We start from the raw sequence: 24,783 nt of genomic DNA on the forward strand, positions 1-24,783 counted from the left end.
TGAAGCTATCGCCTTCAAATTTGGCAGAAATATTCGAAGTTCTCGGACGCAGGTTGGTATTGAAAATGCTCAAAATTGTTCGAAGGATACGCTCACAGCACCACGCAAACTGAGAATACCTCTGTTTTTCAAAGGTAATGAGAAACTAGTTTTTTTGCTCATTACTCATAAACTACAGCAAATAAATGTACAAAAGTTTGAACACGTATTCTACGGGCGATGATCTAGCATTTATGTACGACATGGAAAAAATTGACCAGGCCTACCCCATATTATAGTGTATTAAAATTTAATTAGTTTTTCAATACTTTTATGACGCACAGGAACAAGCTTCAAAATCCCCATTAAGTCTTGGCCAGTTTCGAATTTGGAATCTACACAAACACGTCTGCCTGTTCGTTTGTCCACCTGTCTATTTGTGTAACTTTGTAGTGTTTGATAAACATTCTTCTGTTAGCGAAAATAAAGTTATCGGCCACAAATTTGGAAAAGCATTTGGAATAAATTTTTCAAAGAACATGCTTACAACACCTACACGCCTATACGGCAAAAACGTTTATTTTGAAAACAGAAAAACTCAGCTGCGCCCACTCTGTATTATAGGGCGTGAAAATTTTGTTCTTTTACTTTACTTTTTTTTAGGATACCGGCGATGGGTATAAAAGATTTGGTCCCGGCTGAATTTAATTTTCTTACTTCTTTTTGTTTTCATTCACGGCTTGTCAGGAAAGTACTATAAACGTCAGCATCTCATATGGGGTTATACTCGTTCGATTAACTAACAGCAGGAATGTGAAGAGTGAAAAAAATTTTGCAGCTGCATATGCGTTCTAGTTTATGATAATGACGCGAATTGATCACTTACGTACCGCCTTCGCAAGAGGATATTCCTACAATAAGAGCGCGGCTTATTTTTGAACGAATTCAACGTTCCCACATATATGATTCTAACAGGACGACACAAAACGCTGTATAGAAGTCAATGTATAAGTAGCTTTTGATGAAAACGAAGCTCAACCATGTATTTTAATGGTACTGTTTAGAAAAGTGAGTAATTGGTCCACATCACTAAAATGTTTTTCCATTACGCAAAGAAGGAAATGTATTTATAATATCCTTCTTTATATCACTTATGCAACTTTATCATATTTGTTCATCAAGTCACTTATATTGACATTTGCGAATCGCATCACATGTTGCTATTTGAATCACGAAGCGTAACTTTTTCAATTATTTATCTTTGCTTCTCTTCGGAGGTGTACAAAATAAATTGTTTTTTGTTTCTTACTAAAGGCTTAAAGCGTTAAACAATAAGTAGGAAAATTAGTAAAAAATATCGAAGAATCGTTAATTTGAGATCCCAAAAATGTGTAACAGTTTCATCTATTTAGAATGGGTCCTAATTTTTTTATATCAAATAAAAGGTAGAAAAAAATCATATTTCATATTGTAATGATTATGAAGGCGATGCAGGTGTGCTAGAGGCAAGACAGTCGCTTACAATAAACGTTCGGTTTTATGTTTTGAATTTCGGAACTTGTGAGTGAGGTTCAATGCTATATCAAGATCTATGAGGGGAATAGTATAATAGTTTTTGTTTTAATTTCTTAAAAATGACCGTCGAGCATGCAAAGTACAATCAACACTTGTTTTCTTTTTGGCGAATTGTTTTCAAATTCACATAAAAAATCTTTTCAACACAAAGTGCTTACTATAGATATTATCGTCATAATGATTTTTGTTCACAAGACAATACTCGTACATGTGTGCCGACTCATATATTTGCATCGGTATAAGGGTAATTCTTGTATGAGTATTACTAGCACACCCACATACACATAAACTGGTATGTTTTTGCTTCTACACCCATCTCGTCGGCTTGAAAATGCCTTACTTCTATCACATTTGCTATAACCGAGATGCGTAGATGATTTAAGTTTGAAACGTAAAACGTGTCACACGGACTAAATTTTAACAAATCTGGTTTGAATCAACGAATAAGCGAATCACAATTCATACGCAACGAAAACAACCTTCAAGTGAAGCGTTAACTATGTAATGATATTCCAAAAATTTAATGTGAGCGTAGATTGGAATAAAAGCACTAGGTTTTCGTTAATCTACTATTGTCTATACAAAAAAAAAAAAAAAAAAAAAAAAAAAAAATTTATAATAGGCACCTGCAAGGTATTTACATCGGTTACTTCAAAAGCTTGAATAGATTATAGTTTTTTATATACTAAGGAATGTATTGTAAATTATTTAAATCCTTTAATGAAGTCTTGATATGCAGCAGTCCCCATTTTCGAGTTCTTATGATAGATGTAGTGGGTAAATAATTAAACCTTATGCAAGTCACGATATGTACGATTAAGAAAGTAGTAGTAAAAGAATATTGATGGAGGAGGTACGTTAAAATGTTTGTAATAGCCCGAATTTACCCATTAGAAGTCTTTTGCAGAAACTAACGCAACATGCAACAGACAATTGAAAGAATCCAGTTTTTGAGAAAAAACTCGATGACGAACGCTTTCCTTAGAAAACCCGTATGAATTCAAGTGTAGTCATATTTTTAACTAGGGAAATAGCGCCCAAACTGACTAAAATGTAGAGCAGATTTATACTTCACAATTCCTTGGGCAAATGGGTATCTAAGTTTCTGTTTAACCTGAATTCAGTTTCTCTTCCATTACCTTTATCTCTAATGTTGGAATAATCAAGAGATTACTCATGTGTAGCTTTATTATTCTCTTTCATTTCTTTCTCTTTTTGTTAATTATTCATTAATTTATCGTAGTTTAGCTATACAGTTTAATATAAATTTCTACGTTGAGCTCTTACTTTGTCTTGCTAACTCTATTTATTCAGTTTCTGTAATATTTTCTTTACAATTTTTCAAACGCGTTAGCATTTGTTAGCATTTCTCTGGTTAAACGCCACACCTGTTTTGCCGCTTGTTCCAAGGCGCTGGGAGATTTACCTTTAAAAAGGTCCAATGTGGGTAAGAAGTAATGTGGACATCTTCGATACTGGAGACAGGAAATCAATTGTAAAAAGATACCATTTATACGATCGGCTATGCAACCCTCATCCCATTCAAAGTCTCTGGGATGTTTCTCACATTCATAAAGGAGCAACGTTTTCAAATGGTATGCTGTTATAGGATTTCCCGGCAATTCTAAATGGCGATCACGTAAAGTTTTCAAAATGCTTAAACAACGTCTCCGGCAGCCTCCTTTAAAAATTAAGCGGAATTTTTAAATGTTGTCTTTTCTTATATTTCTTCAGCTTACTCACCTTGCAATAAACGGTTTTCTGCCTCAAAAAAACTTAGCACCCATGCATCCCCTTCCATACTAGCCGCATTGTTGTTATTTTTATTTTGAAATATAACGCTTTCCTTGGACAATAAATCAAAGCCTTCAGTTTTAACCTCGGCCACTATATTCGGATGCGGCCACGGTATGTGAGGCAGCGGCCAGTGTGCAGCAGATCTCGGCCATATACCCGAACATTTAAACGCCGGTGTTATTTGCACTACAAATCTTTCACGTATACGTAACTTTACTTCGGTTGTGTCGCCAATCATTTTCACCATATCTCTGTAAATGCTTTTATCGCATGCTTGAGCAACAAGCGTTTGAAAGCGTGCACGTATTTTACGGGAAGATAGATATCCAGAAGCCGTAATAAATTCGACCCATAACGACATAGAACGCTTACGGCCATCACTTAACTTTAGCACTGCACAACCCGGCATTGTACCATCGTCTACGAAGTTGAAGACACCCATTTGATTGAGATATAAAACAATTTCAAATTCATTTGGTGAAATCACTTCAACACCTTCAAATCTGTATATAAAAGAAAAAAGGACTTAAAATTGTACAATTTTCTTCTTTTATGCGGCTTGCAAAAATTCTAACGATTACTACGTTATTATTATCTTTCACTGATCCATTTATCGGAATCAAATATTAATGATTCACTCATTATAATATCAACTATAATATCTTCCCTTAATTAATCATGTGAATATTCGTATATGTGTTGATTGCAATACAATTTTATTTTTATGTTTTAGGCACTACATTATAATTATAAATATATACCTCCAATTCTATTATCAGCGATGGGCTTTCATAACCGGTTACCAACATCTAACTTTTGTGATCTTTGAAATTTAAATAAGATTTTTAAAAAAACGTTTATTTTGAGAGGTTTTTCACATTAATCAGATTTTTCTGACAACGCACGTAGGGTTTCAGTGCCTTCTTGAACATTAGATCTTTCAAACAGAGACCATACAATATCTTATCAGCAGTAATAGGGCGGACCACATTTCATACTAATCAGACTTCTAACCGATCATACCTTTGTAAAACAAAATATTTTTTGAACATATTTTTAAATTGGAGGGAAAAATAATAGATTAATAATATTTAAGCAGGCACATATACTTGCGTATCAAAAAAAAAATTCATGAAAAATATTAAAACCCCGTAACATCGATGCGGGTGCCGCGAGATACCTTTATGTGAGTGGTATCTCGTATAATCGATCCAATTTTGAAATAAAGGAAACGAGTTAAATCATTTAATCTATGTGATCTTAATGAAGGTACACCAAGATATTTTTCTTGGAGAAACTTTTAAACGGACATAAACGCTTTCTAAACACTGCTCGTAGTAGACAGGTGATCCTTTCCGAAAAAAGCCAAAAGTTACAAGGAAAAAATTCGTTTCAGGTATTTAACTTTTTTTTCCATATTTTAGAAAGTTCAAAGCATCTATTAAGCCTTTTTCTAAAAAGTATATCACACCGCTTAACATAGAGCGGAACCACCGTTAATGCTCTCACCCAGACTAAGAAAACATTTAAGATAAAACGCTCTTTTGTCCTACACTTTTAACTGGTTGATTGTTATATTCAAAGTGTAATTTTTTACAATTATACGATATACCTTGATATATGAAATACTTATGAAATGAATACTTATGAAAAATCAATATTAAAATATGGCAATTGATGAAAATCGGTCGAAATTTCTACTCTTTCACTTCTTCATTTAATGGAATCATGTTTGGAGAGCGCCATAAGATTAAGAAGCTTCTTTATTTTTCGCCCGGCATGCAACTCTCATTATGCAAGCAATTCTCTATTAGCTGGATGGACATGACTATTAAAATCTTGACTTGATAGAGAATGTATAAACTTCATGAAATCTTTGAGGTTTAATTGTAAATCATCCGCCTGAATGGCCGAATAGGCAAGAGTCTCCACTAGCAACTCAGTGGCCATGGGTTTAAATCTCAAGGAGGTAGAATTTTTAAGAGAGCCGAAAGCCTTAGATACTAGTGCTTTAAGAGTTTATTTAGTCCTAGACTTTATTCTCTGGCTAAATTAATAATAGTAATAATAATAGTTGTAAACCAAATTCGATGTATGGATAAGTGTGTTTGTGCGTGCAGCGAAACATGCGCACAATTTATTTATATTTCGAGACAATTGTAAATATCTTGAGTAGAAAGAGTTAGTTGTTCTGTGTTGATGTTATACCTCTTACCTTGATAGGGAACTGATTAATATTATTTGTGAGTGAACTCAGCAGCGAAATTCTGTAAATCGTTTTTGGCGTATATTTTTGCCTCTAAAGATCTCTATATCAGTTTACATTGCGTTTTCGCTTCTTCGAAAATGAGAAATGCAAAAATGAGTGCAAAAAATTTGTAAATAAATTTTTTAACTCTATTTAGATGACTTTTATATTATTTTGGCTTGCACTTAACGTTCAACTCTCCATATGTATGAATCCCGCATATGTGGACTCAATCTAATGAGCTATTATCACTTCCGCATATCGATAGTAATAGTAGTAGTTCACCCGTAAAGTTTAGCAGGAAAGAGGGTATATTATGTGAATCGACCTTGTTAGCATTTAGTATAATTTTTATTTGTTTCGTCCAAACTTACCACGCTAAACTCATTTGCTTATGGAGGATTACTTTCTGGAAGAGTGATTATATCGAATAAACTTTGTTTTTTACTGCATTTTTTCGAGAAATGTTCGAAATTGCAAATTGTTTTCGTATAGACACTTTTTCAAAGAAGGGATGTGGTAGAAGTTGCTCGATTTAATCCAATTTCATTTAAGCTCGTCTTTAGCCGCACAGTTGAAAATTACGATTGGTGACTTCAGCACAAAAAAATAAATGAATAAACATTGTATATACAGACAGAGAGTCAGACAAATTTAGATCGATTTGGAAAATAATTTTAAACCCATTGGCATAATAAGAGGTCAATTGGTTTCAAATCAGTTTGTCTGTTGCATACATTCGTACAAACTTAATTTACAGTCAATGGTCGTGGGTTCGAATCTCAAGTGCGGTAGAGTTTTTAATAAAAGCCGATAGCCTTAGATGCTAGTGCTTTTAAGAGTTTAGTCTTAGAATTTATTTCTGTGGCGAAATTAATAATAATAATAATAATAATAATTTACAGTTATTATAACTAAGCATTGTAAATAATTAAAATAAAACTAAGGTGCGTGGAAATGTCAATGCGTTTTGGCAATAGATGATGATTGTGCGTTTAGAAGTGGCCATCATTTGGAGACGTATGTACGATTAAAAATAGATATGATCAAAAGTTAGAAGTTATACCTTTGCGCTCGTCAAGCGTTTGCAGACTTGTTAGGCGCTATAATATGCATGTCGGGATATATCAAGCAAAACAATGAAGTTGTTTTATCTTTCTTCTTTGCTGCCAGACCTACAAAGACATAAAAGCAAAAAACCTCTTCGATAGCTCACTTAAACCACACACTGTGAACACCAGCAATACTAGTAGCTGACAGCTTGTAACGCAAACAACTAAACAAACATTCAATCATTAATAAAATGCAATGCACATCAGTGCAAGCGTGATATGTGTACTTTTATCTTGTCCATTCTGCAATATAAACATTGTCATCACCATCATTACCGTATAAAGGCAGTTTGACACAACAAATTGATCCTTTTTCCAGACAAGTAAGTAGCAGATGTAACATTACAATCTTCCAGATCTTATGATATAACTAACAAACATATATGCATATGTTGGCAAGTCCGTACATATATCTGCGTATTTACTAGAACAAATGGATCAGAAAAGAAAAAGGCAAAAAGAAACTAAAAAACCACACATTAGAGTCTTTTTTACTTGTAATAAGTTACTCGAGCGTCTTTTCGCAACTCTTAATCTTCGTCTTTCTCGTCATAGTGAAGCTATTGAGATGTTGGCTGCAGCAAATCCTGCATTCAATAAGCGCATCTACATTTCAGTTTTGTGTGCTAAGTTTGTTTAATTTAAGAGAATTTCAGAAAATGAAGGAAACAAAATGTATAGCAACATTTTGTATGGCCTGACACGCTCGCTTTGTTGAAAGTATGATATAATCTGGGATTTCGGCAATTTATGTTCTTTTTTTGCTTCCGCTTCATTATTGCAGATCTATCGAAAGCTTATTATTTACCTTAACTATTTTAAATGTCATAACATGCTTAGTCTTCGCGGATAAGTTTCTGTATATTAACCTCTTTTGCGCTTTAATATACTGCACTTTATTTGATTTTTAATCTTGTTTTTATGTTATTATTTTTCAGTTTGGGTTTGAATCGGTCTTAATTGTTTTTCGACAGATTTTAATGCAGTTAAAAACGTACGAGAATTTCTCTGGCAATCTTTACAGACAGTTTTTTACATCCTTGGCTGCTAAAATGAGATATTGAAATGCACCAAATGCGTATTTAATCTAAATTCCCAGCTCGAATTTGATACTTGAGTTGATCCGTCTGCAAACACGTTGAACGTTGCAAAAATTAAAAAAAAAAAAAACTTCTATAACCGTTCCAAAATATTTCTCTTAAATATTTGAGGATACTGGACTCGAGTTCGCTATAGATATTTTTTTTTTAAATATATTTCACTAATCTGCAGTCACAACACTATAAAAATACGGTCACATGCGACGATTTCTTGCTCGAAAGGGCCTCTTTTGCAGCATCTGTCAAAGGCGTAATCGCTACACTTTACATGTTACGAAAGGATGGAAAAAAAAGCAAGAAATAGATTAATTCTATAACCGAATTCATAACGTGTCCCAAAAACTTTGTCCTAAACTATTAATTTCTTCTTAGAAACATCTTTCGGCACTATATACTATATCCACTCAACGGTTACAGTGATGAAGCTATTCTTTGTTTTTTTGGATATGCTTTTAAATGAACACAAACACTTTCCAAAGACATTCGCTCGTGTTTTAGTGAAGCCACAAATCAATATGTATGAAATTTGGTTACAACCTCCTAGCAGACGTTCATTTGCCACAGATATTCTTGCCGTAGCGCGTGAAAAGGAGCTCGAAATTCTCAAAGAAAAAGTGGTTAAATTTTGCATGATGATGAAATTGTAATAATATTTCTCCCACATATTCGAGAAGATCCAAAGTATCTGTTAAAACAATAAAAAAGTGTAGGTACCGCAAAGTCTTTCTGTTTTAAAAGTATGTGGCTCGATGATATAATCAATAAGTCGTAATAGCTTTAGACCTTTTCATAAAAAATATTTAGTTATTTAACATATATCAGTTAAAGGAAAATATCTTCTTAACAGACTCGTCACATTTACACAAATTTTCGGAATACAAGAGTATGAAAATAATTCCCAAGCAGTGTAGTGAACGTTTTTTGTATATACCTTCTGCCAAATATATATGATATGAAAGATGTATGAAACTCATTTATTTATTTTTTATTATTATGATTATTATCATTTTTTTTTTCTAATGTCGGCCTTTCAAAGGTCTTTAAATATCTACGACCAATTTTTATCTATGTTATCTGTTCCAGTTTTCAAGATGTCGATGAGGTAAATCTATTTCTACCAAAAGGAAACATTTTTTGGAATTGCCGCAGTGACAAAACCTACGATAGGAAGCTGAAACTTGAGGCTTGGCAGTGCTTGAATGAATAAGAACCTAAGGGTAGAAAAATGGTTGTGAGCTGGCAATATGCACGCTCACAATGCAGAAAAACCTGAGGTAGCTCCGGAATAACACCGACAATTTTTCTATTCCGGATCCGGACTTTTTTCAAGTTTGCTTCAAAAAGTGGTTCCGATCGATTTACTAATACACCCGCAGTTAACGATTATGTAGTTGACTTTGTGTGCTTACCTCATTTTCGGTTCATGAGAAGTTTTGTGTCTTTTCCAATGTCATATGGGTCAAATAAAGTTTAAATATTATTACATTTACCATATCTCGCTTTATTTCTTTTTCACAAAACAATTCGACAATTTATATATCTATGAGCACTCACTCTAACTCTTTTTAAAAGAACGCGTCGAATTTGTTTTGTTGAGAAGTGGTTCTGCTGCTATTATAATCATTAGCATTATTTAGGAAATCGATGGGTATATGGAAACCAAAAAGGAATGTGAATTGCTAGGTAAGTGTTCTTCATAATAAAATTTGTTGATCAAATCGAATACTGCGGAATCTGTAAAACATTACAGTAACAACTTATAAATACTTATGGAAGTGCTGGCAATTCATAGGCGTTATTTTTATTGACACTGAGTATGCAAATAGATGAACATGATATCCCTAAGAAATTGTCGAGCAGCGTAAGCTATGCGGGACTTGGTAGTAGAACGAGGCTATATGATGACATAATCTTGATTCGTCAAAGATGCTTTTTTTTATTACATTTTGAATATTGAAATCGAAAGCAAGCTAAACAAATAAGATTTATTGAGAGCAGGTCACCTAAAAACACAAAATTTCGGAAAATTTTCTTTCTATTACCAGTTATTGTGGGCACTGATATACGAACGCGCTTGGCATACTCACAGGTAACAAGTTCCTTTAAAATATTTATTAAAAATACCAACAATTCAAGTTTCGTTTCCAATCGAGTACTTTTAATGTTCTCTATTATGTCGATTAACAACGGAGAGGCATACCAAAGTATTATAAAATACCTTTAAAGATCAAACTTAGTTTACACACATTTTTATTTACCGTAAGATTTTCAATACAAGTCAATAGCAGGTAGCACAGAAATGAGCCGCTATACCTCTTAATGTATGTATCAAAACTTTGAATAAATTAAGATTCGAAATAGATTTAGCCATATGCGTCCATATGTAGTCTTGCTTTAATGTTTTTGAAAGTTCTATCAAAGTAAGGGATAGAAAATGTAGAAACTCTGCGTTACTTTTTCGCTTAGATCGTCCTCTTGAGTTTTAGAATGAATGTAATTCGCTTAGAAACACATTTTTAATTGCCGAAAAACAGAAAGGCTTAATAAAACATTTAAAAATATTCTAATCGATTATTGAAGTCTGCAACAAATTCCATTCGCAAGTATGAGACTCTATCTACTTGTAACGAAAATTTGAAACTTAGCAAATATATATTTCAAAATATTTTATTTATAAAACAAAGATCATCTTATGCCTTTAATAACATCGACATAAACTTCGACAGCCTCAGGGGCTTTCGTAAGCTTTAAATCGTCTTAAGTTTTGATGCATAGGCAGCTTTGTTCGATCTGTTAACACGTCTGCATAACCAAAGTATTTTGGAATCGGAAGTAACGTTCGGGAAACCAGGTGCACGCTAAGCAATTATAACGGCCTGAATGACGCTATAAAAAGTACAATTTCATACGTACGCGGTCGAGTTCGGAATTTTGGTTGTAAAATGATCAAGATTGCTTGTAATGGCCGCTGAAGAATAAGTCATACTCTATTGATCTGCGGAATCTTTTACAAAGTTTGTGCTTTGAAAATCCTTAATATTAATAATCTCTTCTAAACAAACATATCATTACGATTGTTGACTATTCTTTGCACTGATCTGTTGTTGCCTTTACCGCAAATTCTTCGCAGTAATAATAAAAGGATGTAGTCTTAATAAGAACAGGGAGTACCACTTTTATTCTTTCGGTAATATATGCTTTTTATAATTTAATTCTTAATGGTTTAACAAAAGTTACCAATTTTTAACATATGCTGGCTAAAAGTTTCTGCTCTTTTTCAACCTTTCTCAACCAAATATATATTTATATGGCCATAAATAGTATGCGCGACCTTAACTTTTCATTTAACCGTCGGCTAGTAAGAAATTTGGTTTACATTAAGTTCGCTTAAGGGCAATAACCCTTAAGAAGGACAAAACTAATATATTCATATAACTCCTGACACTAATGGAACTCAATACTTTTTTTGTATCACTTACCTGCCATTGCATTCCACTAAACTCGATATGAACCGTGGTTCTTGCAATTCAACTTCTTTTAAAATATCTTGAACGATTTTGCAAATTTCTCGTATGGCGGTTGCAGTTTTAAACATGCGAGTTTGAACGCGGTCAGCGCAATAACGATTCATCTGATAGATCATACGTGTTTGAGCAGCCATCATATCCGGAGGGACTAACATGTTGCGGGCGGCAGTTTCGCCTAAACCCTATCAAATATTTAAATAAGCAACACAATAAAAATTTTCAAAAAGAAAACAAATGTTTTGATATTCTTAAGCCCACGCCAATGGTAACCCAAAAAAAAAAAAAAAAAAAACAAAAAGCATAAGAAAAACGGGAAGCGAAATATGAAAAACAATGCGGTTCAATTGTTTGACAACCGAGGATAAAAACGTGCCAAACAATTGTAAAAAGTTGCGCTAGAGTTCAGTTGCAACTGGTTTTTTTCTTTTGTTTGATTTTTTTGATTCTTTAATATCTTAAAACAATACAACAATTGTTAAATTTGCGCCCGATTAATATTATTGTAAGTTTTTCGTCTTTTGTCCTTTAGTGTAAGGCAGTTAAAAAAAAAATGCCGCCAACCAGTTTATATGAGATTGTGATTTTCTTTCTTTTTTCGTCTCTGTTTTCCTTTTTATTTGCCTTTCCTAAAAGCGTTTGAGGATTTGCAATACACGACTGACTGATTGACTGACTGTTATGGCTGCCTGTACTTAATTTCAAAATACCAATGCGTACGGCGAAAACGATACAAAATCACTGATATAAACTTATTTATTTTAATGCACGCAATAACCGCACTCTTTCACACAACTACATATGCTAACCGATGCTGATAATAACTAATACAGAAACACTGTTATTACTACATTACTACTACTAGTGCTACTGCGATTACAGCTATAGCGACTGCTGCTACGTAAGTTAAGCTGCATTTGCAACGATTTTTTTGATGATGACGACGACGATGTGTGATGAGTATTAAGCCACAAGTATCATACGCAATATAATAATAAAAACCATAATAAAAAGATAAAAAACAAAAAAAAAAAAAAAAAAAAAAAACACTACACACACGCACACCCAAGACAATCGTTTCAAACCAATACAGCGAAGAAACTGATTTACACCACAAATGCAAAATTAAAGTATTCCGCCTGCCTAGCTGGATGGGATACTACACTCGCGTTAAAAATTTTCAAATAAACATACAAGCTAAGCGTAGTAAATCTTGCGGATATTTACAGCTTTATCGGCAGATAAAACACATTTAATACGTTTCAAGAGACCATTCGAAACCACCATCGCTTCGCTTGCAATCGTTATTGTAGGCGTGTGAGTGTGTTTTAATGTGTTAAAGTTCCAAAGTAATCTGTGTTTCATCGAGGACGTAAAGGGGAATTTTGCAAGTGTGAGCATACAAAGGTTTGCATCTGCATCTAACAGATGTACCTGGGTTGCATTGGCTGCATGCATTTCGTTTCTTTTGTTTTTATGTTATGATTTTTCCTTGTTGGCTGCTTTTAATTGAATTTATGAATGAATGTGTAATAAGACTTGTTATGAATGTGTGCGTGTGTGCGTGTTTATATGGTTGCATAAATAAACAAAACCAAATATATATCTATGTTTATATATTTATATATATGGCTGCGTCTATGTACGCTTATGTTTGTATTATGTTTGTTTGTATAGAAGACAAACACTCACGCCTCTTACTAGATATTGATTTTTCTTCTTCTTTTATACTTTTACGCACACACTTTCATACGCACATTCGAGCACACAGGAAACTTTTGGTTTTCTGTTCAAGCGAATCCTTTTGAAGTAGTAAATATTTAACCGAAAAGAATCTCCTGTACACCATCTTTCAGATATAAATCTCTCTTCGTTTACTTGCCTATACATAGGCACATTAAGCTCCTCCCTACGCGATAATCTACACTACAGTCAGTCGCGCGTATTCTTTCGTTCGCTTTAATCTAAACTACCCTTGCTTTTACGCTTTATATGTGTATCTCATAGATACATTTTTGTTTTTACTTTTTCTTTGTATTGTTATTACGTTATTCTCTCTCTTGCTTATTATTCTATATATACACACATTTAGTTCTTTTAGTTGAGTTGTTGCGTTAAATCGAATTTGTTAAATGCATTTATCCATAATTTGTGTGCCATCATTTATGTTATGTTGTAGCCTTTCATCTATTTTCTCTTTCTCTCCCCTTCTCTCTCTCACTCTCACTCTCTCTCTCACTCACTCTTTCTCTCTCTCTCTCTCTCTCTCTCTCTCTCTCTCTCTCTCTCGCTCTCTCTCTCTCTCTCTCTCACACACACACTCTCTGTCTCTCGCTTCCCAACTCTCTTCTCGAATATATATTCGCATATGCATTTCTAAATAAGCTTGTACGGTTATATACGTCTGTCTGTCTGCCTTTGTTGTTTGTCCATAGAACTTAGCTCACCATTTTCTTTATTCATTGTGTTGTATTTTATCTTTTCTAGTTATCTTGTAGAGTTTTCAATTTGATCTCATCAAAGCAACTACATTTCCCTCTTTTGTCGTTCTTTTGCGCCTTATACCTCTATGTGTATGGGATATATATGAGGGTTTGTTAATTCTGACTCTCTCCTTGCGATTAATACTAGCGTTGTTAATTTTTGACAGTTCTCCATTCTCGGCTAATATTTATTTTTTGTTGTAAATTATACGTCTACAGCTACTTTACTAATGTAATAAATTGAATATATACATATATATAAGCATATATATACATATATAAACACATATACATATATGCATATACTTATACATTATATATATATATATATATATATATATATATATATATATATAAATTTATTTATTTATATATATATTTATTTAGGTACATAGATTTGTTTGTAGAAAAATAAAGTACGTACATCACATCCCTATCTTGGTTTACATGTAAATTTTTTATACGTAATCTAATTTTTATGATCGCAAAAGGAGAAGACTGAAAACACAGGAAAAACCAAGACTTAGTAGGTTGTAAGTCTCCTATACTCTTCATCACATAAACCGTCATTGGACGACTTGTAGGGAGAAAGACAATATTCACAAAAATTCATTGAAGCCACTTGCGATTTGTTTACTTAATGTAATGTTTAATATTTTTTAAGCAATGTAGATAATGGACAAGTCATCACGTAACTCGACTATTGCTGCGTCGGATTATGAACAGTTGCATGCTTGTTGGAGTGATACATAACAAGATTGGATTGTTAGAAAAGCTGCTATGTTAAGTTCATACATCGGTAATTACGCGATGAATATTAATAATAATATACAATGGTTGAAATAAATGGTAATGAAAGGCTTCATCAAACAAATTAACTGTGGCCCACAAATTTTTCTTATTATGCATAATTTGTATAATTTTAATCAGCCTGAGATTGTGAATTGATTTGTAATATTGAACTATACGTATCTAATATCGATTTACGTATATTTAATTTTAATAAAAAAATGTAAAGCTAAATTGATCGTGTCATTTTGTCCATTAATAACGTTGGACGCTGTATTCACTATTCTGGTTTAATTTCTCAGATTAAATTTAAAATTTGAGGTCCGTACTAGAAAATTTTTGTTATTCTTCGAGATAGATGAATCAAAACTATTTGCAATTGATTTAACTGTATATAAATTTTTAATGGTCAACCGTAACAATTTTGAAATCCTGATCACAATATTACTGCAATAGCGGACATAGTTCAATCGATCAAATCTCCCATTATGATATAATGTAGAGTACATCTGATGCGAATTGCTGGTATTTAGCATATAAAAGTTACGGGTATCGATTCTTTTTGTCGAATGGCTTATTAGTTAATATTAGTGTAGACTTTTACACCTGTGCCTGAATGTTAAAATCTATTTATATCAAATCAAACGGATTCATATTGCCCGTCTTAGCTTGATCAACAGTAATCGATTGCAATCATTTACTTTGTTGTTTTTACAACTTGAAATCGCAAAAAAGTTATATATCATGATATAAAATGAAGGCATATATAATATAATTAACTCTTATAGTGTACCGTAGAGCGTACACGTATTAATAATATTATTAATTTTAGTTGCATAAATTAATTCATCAGCATTATTTTACAAATGTGTAATTGGGTTATCAAAACAATAACTCATTGTGCATGACTCAAACTGTGCTGATTGGCTACTGATCTGCTATGCAGTAGAATATGCTATATCGGCATATATCCAATGATATATTTTTATTTTATTTTTAATTTTGCTATCAACTATAACTTTGTATACAAATTATCTCACGACAGAGCAAAATGGCTTTTTAATTTTTTAACACTTTGGAATATTTCGCTGAGATTGTTACGTCGCAGTTCCTAAGACCGTGAGTTCGGCTAGGCACTATACATAGCTAACATATGCGAAAGCACAATAATACATTCTTAAATCATCGTCCTCCTTATTTTTTCACTTTCAAAATTCAGCTTAATACGTATACAATTTCTCATTATTACTTTTGAAACAGCACTGCCATCTACTAGACTACTATCATGTTAATCGTAACCTCGTTCCACCTCTATATGTAATCAACGTCGGAAAAATCCGGATCGAAATATTTCCAAAAATCTGATTTGGGCGTACCATGGCAACAAATCGATGGATCCTTAATAAATCTAGTCACCCGACATGTAATTATTGACAAAATTTTACGGAACAAGCATATACTTGACTTTTCTAATATTCGAAGATTACCAAAACATTTCCAATATTCGAAAATTACTCATACCTTTCTAATATTTGAAAATTAGTTTTCGAAGCACCAATCTGTGTGGACATCTTAAAAATCCCTACAGAACTTAATATCAATATATCAAACCTTTTGGCTTTATAAAAGCTAACAAACTAACTAACTAATCTATCTTTAAAAAAACAAGAAGAGACAATAGTTTAAGTTGTCGTGGTCATGCTACTTATTTCTTTCTTTGGTCTAAATATATTATGATAATAATAATAAACCTTTCTATTTTTAAGTCTTTTGTACAATGCATATTTTATTACTTATAGCATTGATAATTAATGAAAACTGAAAGCTCAACTCATTCCGATTGCTGCGAAAGCGCTCATCGCTTATATTTACCGATAATTGAGGGCGAAATCATTGATTGATTTATTCAATTTCTGTTTTTAACGATTATTTTCGGACTTACTTATAAAATCGTAACGATCATATCAATGACAAGAAGTGGCTATAGAATATGTCTCCAATGGTAGGAGTAATCTTATATTCGCAGCATGCAATATATACCCGATGTTTGTCCGCCTATGCGCAGTTATTTTTACCTGTTGCGCAAAACTTTCAGGGCCTACATAGTTAAGCTCAGAAATGCAGCAGTTCTTCCATTAAAAATTATTCTGAAAAAGTATCAGTCACTAAAAGGTTGACTAATGTAAGCTCAAGCTGCACGGCTACTGTGTCCACTGACATTGGAAGCCTTCAGATAAGAAGAGAAAGAACTGTTTCAGATAATGGGTATTCAATAGTTAAAAGGTGAATAAAACGTTTTTACGAAAAGCAAACACCGCGACCTTAAAATATGTCTGCAGTAAGGAAATTTTTTTGTGGTTTATATAAAAAAAGTATTAATATTAAAATGCACAAAAATATGTATGAATGTATATGAAATATAAAATTCATAAACAATAAAACTGAGACTAACACAATTCGACAACACAAAAACTGTTTAAAAAGATCTCAATTCTTAAAAGAAGAAAAAATATATTATGAGAATTTTTTTTCGATAATGGAACAGATAAAACATATACAGAAAACTACAAAAATTTTAAATGATGAACGTAAGGGAGTTATAAAGAAATTAACAAAAACAAACCGTAAAAGTTATTTTATACGAAATTTTTGTTATTAATAATAAATACGTCAGCCCGAATTTCTAAGTATGTCAAAAGTGCATAAATATTTAAATGCATGATATATATTGTGCGGTTTAAGCCGACAATCCGTTGTTAAGCTTCGATAAGTACATTTCGTAAATGCAAAGTGGTATATATTATATAAGCACAACGTAGGCGTGAACATTCCTATGCTGCCACCGTTTCCATGCCTATCTTTCCACATGTTACCACCAATTTTATTTTATTTTGTTTTTTTTCTTTTTACTGGACGTAATTCCTTTAGTTGGCTAATTTAGCATATCCGGGTAACGTTTTTAATCTTATTAGTTTTCTTGCGTTTGTAGTTTTTTTGCGTTTAGTTCCACATATTTGAGCGTGGAATATTGAAAGTTGTTGTGCTCTTCCGGAGGATAACCGATACAGTTTACTGTTTGTTTATTTTTAGTTAATGTGGGATCTTCTTTGCCAACTTCTGCGTTCTCATTGTGCACATTTATTTTTAATCCGCTTTTACTGATGATTAACAAATTAAAACGTTACAGATGGACAGCGCCGCTAATTAAATATCTGACGCTGCTTAACTTTATAAAATCTTATAAACTACACCGTGTTTCCATATAAAGGCAAACACACAATATTATATTTTTTTTCCGAAAGTTGTCTTATTCTGGACTTATGTTCGTCATAATAACAGTTAAGCTTTGTTGCCATATAAAGTCTACTCTTTCCATGAGTCCTTTTATGAGGGTTAAAAAGAAAAGTAAAGCTATATAGACTAAATTTATGTTAAGTCACGGCCAATTTTCATATATAAAAATTGAAAGCTTATAGCATTTTGGCATATAAAGGCTTACCTTCCATTGGAATGATTATATAGCAGGGGTTCAAAAGTTCACAAATTTTTTACATCAACTTACACAATGACTCCGGCGACAAATATCAAAAATGTAAAAATTCAAAAAAAAATGAAGCTTAATAGATATACCAAAGAAAGAAAGAAATACTCTACACGACTTGTGGCATAAAATTTATTAAGTTCATGCATACACATCCAACACTCGCTTGAAATATCCCCGTCTTTTTTTGGTCTGGAAAATTCACAATCATTTCCTGAATCAATTCAACCTCGTCTGTCCATTAAACAGCGATCTTTATTGAGGAATTTTAGAAATTGCAATTATTTTTTGACTTTTTCACAATACGGTATTATATGAGTCCATTCCAATCCATTGTTAATAGCGTTTGCCTTTAGGGCAAACAATGCCATTGCATGAAATACTGTCAAAAGAATATTGAGATTTGTCAATTGAACACAATAAGGTATGGACAAACACCAGACAAACAGACCGACAAACGTAACTCGATTCAGAAAATGGTTTTAAATTGATTGGCATAATAAGAGTAGGATCTATTTGCGCTTCTTTTATGTGTCACATAGGTCCGAAAAAAACTTCATATGCTATTCGTAACATTATTATTATTTTTATTATTTAAACTATAGGGCATACGTAACCGAAATTTTCTTATGAATAAGAGTTTTAATTTGTCCTTATTCTTGCCAATGACAAACAAAAAATACCTCTTATATACTATAACAATAATAATTAGAAAGACAAAAGACGAAATAAATGCAAGACTTGCAAAATTTAATGCTTTTGACCAATTAGACCTGCAGGTGAATAAAAGTGCAAGCTTGTAAAATTAGTTTATCATTAAAATAATGCTCTTCTTGCTTAATTAAAATAATTTACACAAAATTCAAAATTGACAAACATTAAATATACTAAACGAAAATGTCCGTCAAAAATGTTGTTCAAAATGAATAAAAAGTAAATTAACATTTTTTTCTTTTAATGTCATTGATCACTCAGTCGATACCCCCTATATGCGTAACGCGTTGATGGTGACAAAGAAGTGACGAAAGCGAAATAGATAGGAAGATGGCCGCAGCCCGCTGGGCGAGCGCCCAATTAGTGAATGTTATGCCTTTACCGATTTAGTGCTCACTACAACTACGACCTAAGTGATATTTACCGCACTTGATGTTTGAATTTGCGAACTCTGATTTGGTAGTGGCGATCTTTAGCCACTCAGCTAGTGGTGCGGATAGCGGATAGAGTTGAGGGAGTTAACATTTGTTTAACTTCTAAATGTATGAGAATGTTAACGGTTTAAATATATTTATTACGAGCTTTCCGCAAGAAATACAAATACCGTATAGTATGCCAAAACACAATACCGACAGACAATACATGGAAATTTCTTTTTCTTAGAACGATTATTTAAAGGTTTAGAATTAATCTTCTTCAAAGTTTTCTCAATAGTTACTTCTGCATGGGATCAACGAAATGAAAAACTACCTTTACTTTCATTTAAGGACGACTAAAAAATGCGCGGATTTAAGAAATTTGTTTCAAGCTTTTGAAAATATTTCCAAATCCTCCCTTTAACTCTTGCATTCTCTATTACGTGTCTGCTATTTAACATTATATATTCTCTCTTAAAGCAAAGGAAAAACAGGAAGACAATCCAACCAACTACTATATCACGTCACGCTTGTTACAAGCACTCATTACAACCTTTGTACTGTTTTCTGTTCTCTTTTCCTTAGATATTTAGTATTTTTTATAGTGATTACAGCGTGTACAACAAAGGCGGAAAAGTATGCTCAAGCAAAGCACTTAACGGACAGAATTTCCACCTGCGGTGACATGCTGAAACGAAACAAAATTGAATAATTTTTGAGTATGTTGATAATGGGCGATGTACGACAACAACGAACTGCGAAGAAGATCAAGGATCAAGATAGATGAATCCTGCAAAGCCTGGACAGGGTGATACAAAGTAAATGCTTTGTGTTGCTATGTGGTTGTAAGCGAAATCTGCATCATTAGCTGCTCCGACTTGGCCAAAGGGTTGACTCCACTTTTTCACTTTGAACAAGTAATGCTATTAAAGCGCATCTTTAAAATATACGCAAAATGATTAAAAACATTACAGGATTCTTTTTTGACGCAATATTCTTACATTATTTTAAACGGGAGTGATGTGTGAACAAAAGCCTCTAGACTAAAGGGAAAGCTCTATAGGAGTCGATAGAAAACGTAAAGAAATATTTCACATAACCGTCTGGGTTGAAAGCAATCTGAGTCAATTATCTCCTTCATGCAAGGTCAAGATCTTTGTCATTAGTGAGATGATGGATATTCAAAATGAATACAACTTCCTATCCAATTTTACTTATAGCCGTTTTATGAAACTAAAAGTACTTATGGATTTCTTGTTCATTAATGTTCTGAATGTTTGACATTGTAAAAAGAAAAGAGAAAGCTAAATATTTAAAAATATTTCTGCAAATTTATCTAATATACGCTACATTTGGACAGGCATATACATGTATGCATGTATGTTGTTTATAATGTTGAAAACTTTATTGAATTATGACAGCAGAGAAATCGTAGACCTTATTGTCAACATTGCTGTGATCAAGAATCATCGTCATTACCAATCATGGACATTTCATTTTATATTCTATGCGTTTGGTATTTGGAATCATTCTTGCTGCAACTCTATTGACCATTTAGGCACCTATCTGTTTCCACGTATATAAATACCAGTCAACATATGCGCACGTACACGTTCTATACCAGATCAGTCAAGAACTCTCAGGACGAACAAATCGATGTCGTCTCCAATAAAAACTCCACATTATTTTTAGAAAGTGCCAAATCTCAAATGCCGACAGTCTAAGGTTCATGTCATTTATTGATTTCTAACGAACTCGTGATGGTCACCACAGCCGACTCCACGAAAGTTTCCACTCCCCGTTAGCTTCAGAAAGCATTTTCACATCCTAAAAATGATGTTTATTTATATGATTAAAATATTAATATGCAATGTATTTACTACTTTGTATGGAAATTAGGGCTTTTTTTCTATTTTCCTAATGTATACTGCATGCACTCACTGTGGAACAAGTTGCCAGTGCCACCACTCGATGACTGCAATGACGATATTGCAGGAAGTCAAGTTCGAATTGCTGCTCCATCCACGTATTCTCTACATATGGACCACACCGACCATTACCAATTAGAAAATCTCAAAACAATGCCCCAGGCTTGAAACAAATGTCGAGGTCGTCACGAAAACTGAAATATATTTTAGGGTTCTTTTACAAAAAAGTCGCCAACGTGTTAGGGAAACGTTGAATTGATTGCGCCGCTCTTGGATTACACCGTGTTAATGAATTAAAGCCAAATTTGCAAAGAAAGGTGGTTTTTCTTATCTAGTCCTGGAAATTATTGATCGATATAATATTGATTATAATAATGTATTAAAGTCCTGCTAACTAAACTGTCAGTCTTATTGAATGTCTGTCTGCATGAATTTTATTTTTGTTGTCTTATTTGTCTCCGTCTTTTTTCTCAGTCTTATGTGCGTAGAATTCTTAAAACGAGCCGAATACTTATATTGATACGTGTTTGTGTGTGCGGGTATAGTTATTTAAAACTTCTGTTAAAGGTACCCGGGTAATATGATGTGATCACTCGGTATAAGACCGTCATTTCCAATGCCTGTTGCTTAGTTATTGCGATGGCTGCCACAAGTAATCACGTTTGCAATGCGCTCAAATCCGTCAAGTATCTTTAGCGCTTCAACTTACATACTTATAACTAATTTTTTTGTATTTCTGCTCAAAGCGGCAACGGAGCGGCCGCTCTTTTCAGATCAAAAAGACAAAAAAAAAAAAAATAAAAAATAAACTTAAAACATCATGTAGCTTTCAACACTCTCTCTACTAAAGAATTTGTTAGATCTTGTTTCTTCAAGTATTCATACGACTGTTACTTTTTTTTTATTTTTTTATTTTTTTTTTGTTTATCAAGTGGTACCCCATTTGTTCTCTGGTACCCTGTGATGTGATCATAACCCTTTACTCTCTCTTCTCATCTCTCTTTTTCTCATACTTTTTAGGCGAGTCTTTGAATGGTTTTCTCCTTAATCAATAGCAGCAGTTTTTTTTTTTTTGGTCTTTATTTGTATTTCACGTAATGAAAAGGCCTTGGACATGTGTTCCATCATGATCCGTTTGGAATATTAATTGTTTTGTCATGTGAACATACTCTGTCCAATAAAAATATAAGTAAAGTAGAAGCAGAAGAAAAATATTTGCTTTTTTTACAGCTTTTATTGCCTCTTCGATGCAACGGTTTTTTTGCTTTATGTTCTTTACATCTTTGTCTTTAAACGTTGATGATGGCATAATAAAGATCTTTAAGTTTTCTACTAGATAGTGGGTCGCTTTTATACGTAACAGATTGTTCATCATTGCAGTGCTTCCACTCAAAAGTATATCATTTATTTTTCTTTCTATCTTTACAAATTTACAAGGAAACGAGATGCTCTGCTTGTTATCGTATACGTATAGATAGGTTGTCTTCGGATTAAAGTCGGTACCTTATTGGGTAGTTTCTGCGTTTTTTCGGAGAGAAAACAGCATTAAAAATAAAAAAATTAACATAAAACAAATTGCAAATAGCGGCATTTTAAGTAAAAGTAATCGCATATAAGAATTCCGACATTAATTTGAAAATAAAACTGCTTTGCCAAATACTGAGCGACGAATATAAATGATGATGAAATTCATGAGAGCTGTTTGAATATCTTATTATGTATAATAGTGTGATAAGTGACTTACATTCTATCTTTAAGGGAAAGGCTGAACAACTCGGATTATCTGAAAAAACGACAATTAAATTTTTCAAGCGATCACCGTTTGATTTCTTTAAAGCTTAATTCGACTTGCTGCGTCACCTCGTTGAAGTCGTGAGTTCGTTTCGTGTTCGTATCGTTAACACTTTACAATTATCTCACTATGTTAGATTTAGTCAGTTCAGGACATTTAAGTGTATCCAGTACGTTATTTAATATCTGTTTGATCGTGAGTTTAATATCTGTTTTACGGAGTCACGTAATGGTAAATCTTTTCTTTAATTTTTGTTGAAAAACGATAGCATTTTCTTTACAATCCTCCGGTGATGACTTTCTTTCTTTCTCTTTTCGTTTTTTTATCTATTGCGAATCTTTTATACCCATTAACGTTATCCTACAAATTATAAGAAAAGTAAAACAAGAAGATTTTCATGTTCTGTAACATGGAGACTGATTTTTTTAAATTTCAAAATAAAGTTCTCAGTGCACGTGAAGAACTACAAGAACTTTCAATGTTTCGACTCGATACGAACTCAAGGCCAGCAGAATCTTTACAACAGACTTTACACCGGCAGGCAGGCAGACGGATATGCTTAGATCAGTTTAGAGTTTGCTGATGATCAAGAATATATGCAGTTTGTAGGGCCTCTTATGCTTCTTTTCATTTCGACAAAATGAATATACCGCTAATCTTTCGATGATCAGTAAAAACGGGTTTAATCGATTATGAATTTTCAAAGTCAAATCAAGCGATTATAAACAAAATTGTTTGTGAGCAGTTTGAGTGATATAAATCAGTGGACGGAGAAGAGCACAAAGTCTTCTTTTCAGGGTTTTAATCTAAACAAATCGCAAGCGTTTATAGTGACAATAACGTAACAAGGGCTAAGAAAGTTTAAATGAAAAAACGGCGATGAAGCGATCACCTTCGTTACGTTTTAACACAGCTGAAGATTATTTATTGTTAATATGAATTCTCTGGGGCACTGGAAATGTTACAAGTTAAATTTCTGGATGCGTCGCTATATTATGAGATAATTTAATATAAAAACCAACGCGGAAATTGTTCACGTTTCATTGAATATCATCGATGAATTGTTGATTGTGCTTAATTCCACTTATTAAATTTTAGGAAAATGGTATTGATTTATATAATCAAAACCCAATGAGACTTGCAGTTCATTACTCAAATATCACGTTACTAAAAATGCATTTTGGACTATTTCAGCATGTATTCTTGTATATTTTCATATGCACGTATATACACTTAAAATATTTATTATGATTTGTAAATTAAATAGGTGAAATATTTTTAAAGCCTTATTTGCAAAGTTGTAAGCCTTGCGTTTCTTACACTTTTCACCATTTTATAAATCATAAGTAAACTAAACTGTCTCATCAGGTTGATTACGTACAATTATTACGAGCTCGAATAAAATGTGACGTTTAAATTCATGAAAAGATATTTCAAAAGAATTTCGTATATAAACATACAAATAATATTAAAAGAAAAAAAAGAGAGAAAACTATAGGATGCCTTAAGACGAATTTCGTGAACCATTTCTCAAAAAACCGTCAAGCATTTTATTAACAATAGGTTTACGAGACGCGTCATTTTGACGCATTTCGAATTTTATAAGGAAAATTACAAAAACCGTTTGCATTTTTATTTTATCTCTTGCACTGAATTTATCCATTGAACGATGGAAGTCTGTTTCTTCAAAAATGTTGAAATATTGAAATTCTCTATATGGTATACCTATCTCTACGGATATGCGTCAATTTGACGCGAACGCAATGTAGCCAAAATTTGTACTAA

At 32.8% G+C, this 24,783-nt stretch overlaps 1 protein-coding gene across 5 annotated transcripts; it reads right to left on the minus strand.

The window, feature by feature from the left end:
• Positions 1-2,837: 2,837 nt before the first annotated feature.
• Positions 2,838-22,968, minus strand: LOC119637593 (protein mab-21-like). 5 transcript variants are annotated; one of them, XM_038033751.1, is made up of 4 exons: positions 22,951-22,968; positions 11,291-11,520; positions 3,298-3,854; positions 2,838-3,235 (listed from the first exon to the last, which is right to left on the minus strand). In XM_038033751.1, exons 2-4 carry the CDS (start codon positions 11,491-11,493, stop codon positions 2,886-2,888), a joined length of 1,110 nt encoding a protein of 369 aa, XP_037889679.1. In that variant the 5' UTR covers positions 11,494-11,520; positions 22,951-22,968; the 3' UTR covers positions 2,838-2,885. The 5 variants fall into 5 exon arrangements, with proteins under 5 accessions (XP_037889679.1, XP_037889678.1, XP_037889676.1 ...); XM_038033750.1 differs by lacking the exon at positions 22,951-22,968 and adding an exon at positions 13,093-13,138; XM_038033748.1 differs by lacking the exon at positions 22,951-22,968 and adding an exon at positions 12,530-12,592.
• Between the last annotated feature and the right edge of the window lie 1,815 nt (positions 22,969-24,783).

This window comes from Glossina fuscipes, unplaced genomic scaffold, assembly GCF_014805625.2.
Source record: "Glossina fuscipes isolate IAEA_lab_2018 unplaced genomic scaffold, Yale_Gfus_2 60, whole genome shotgun sequence".
Lineage (NCBI taxonomy): Eukaryota > Metazoa > Arthropoda > Insecta > Diptera > Glossinidae > Glossina > Glossina fuscipes.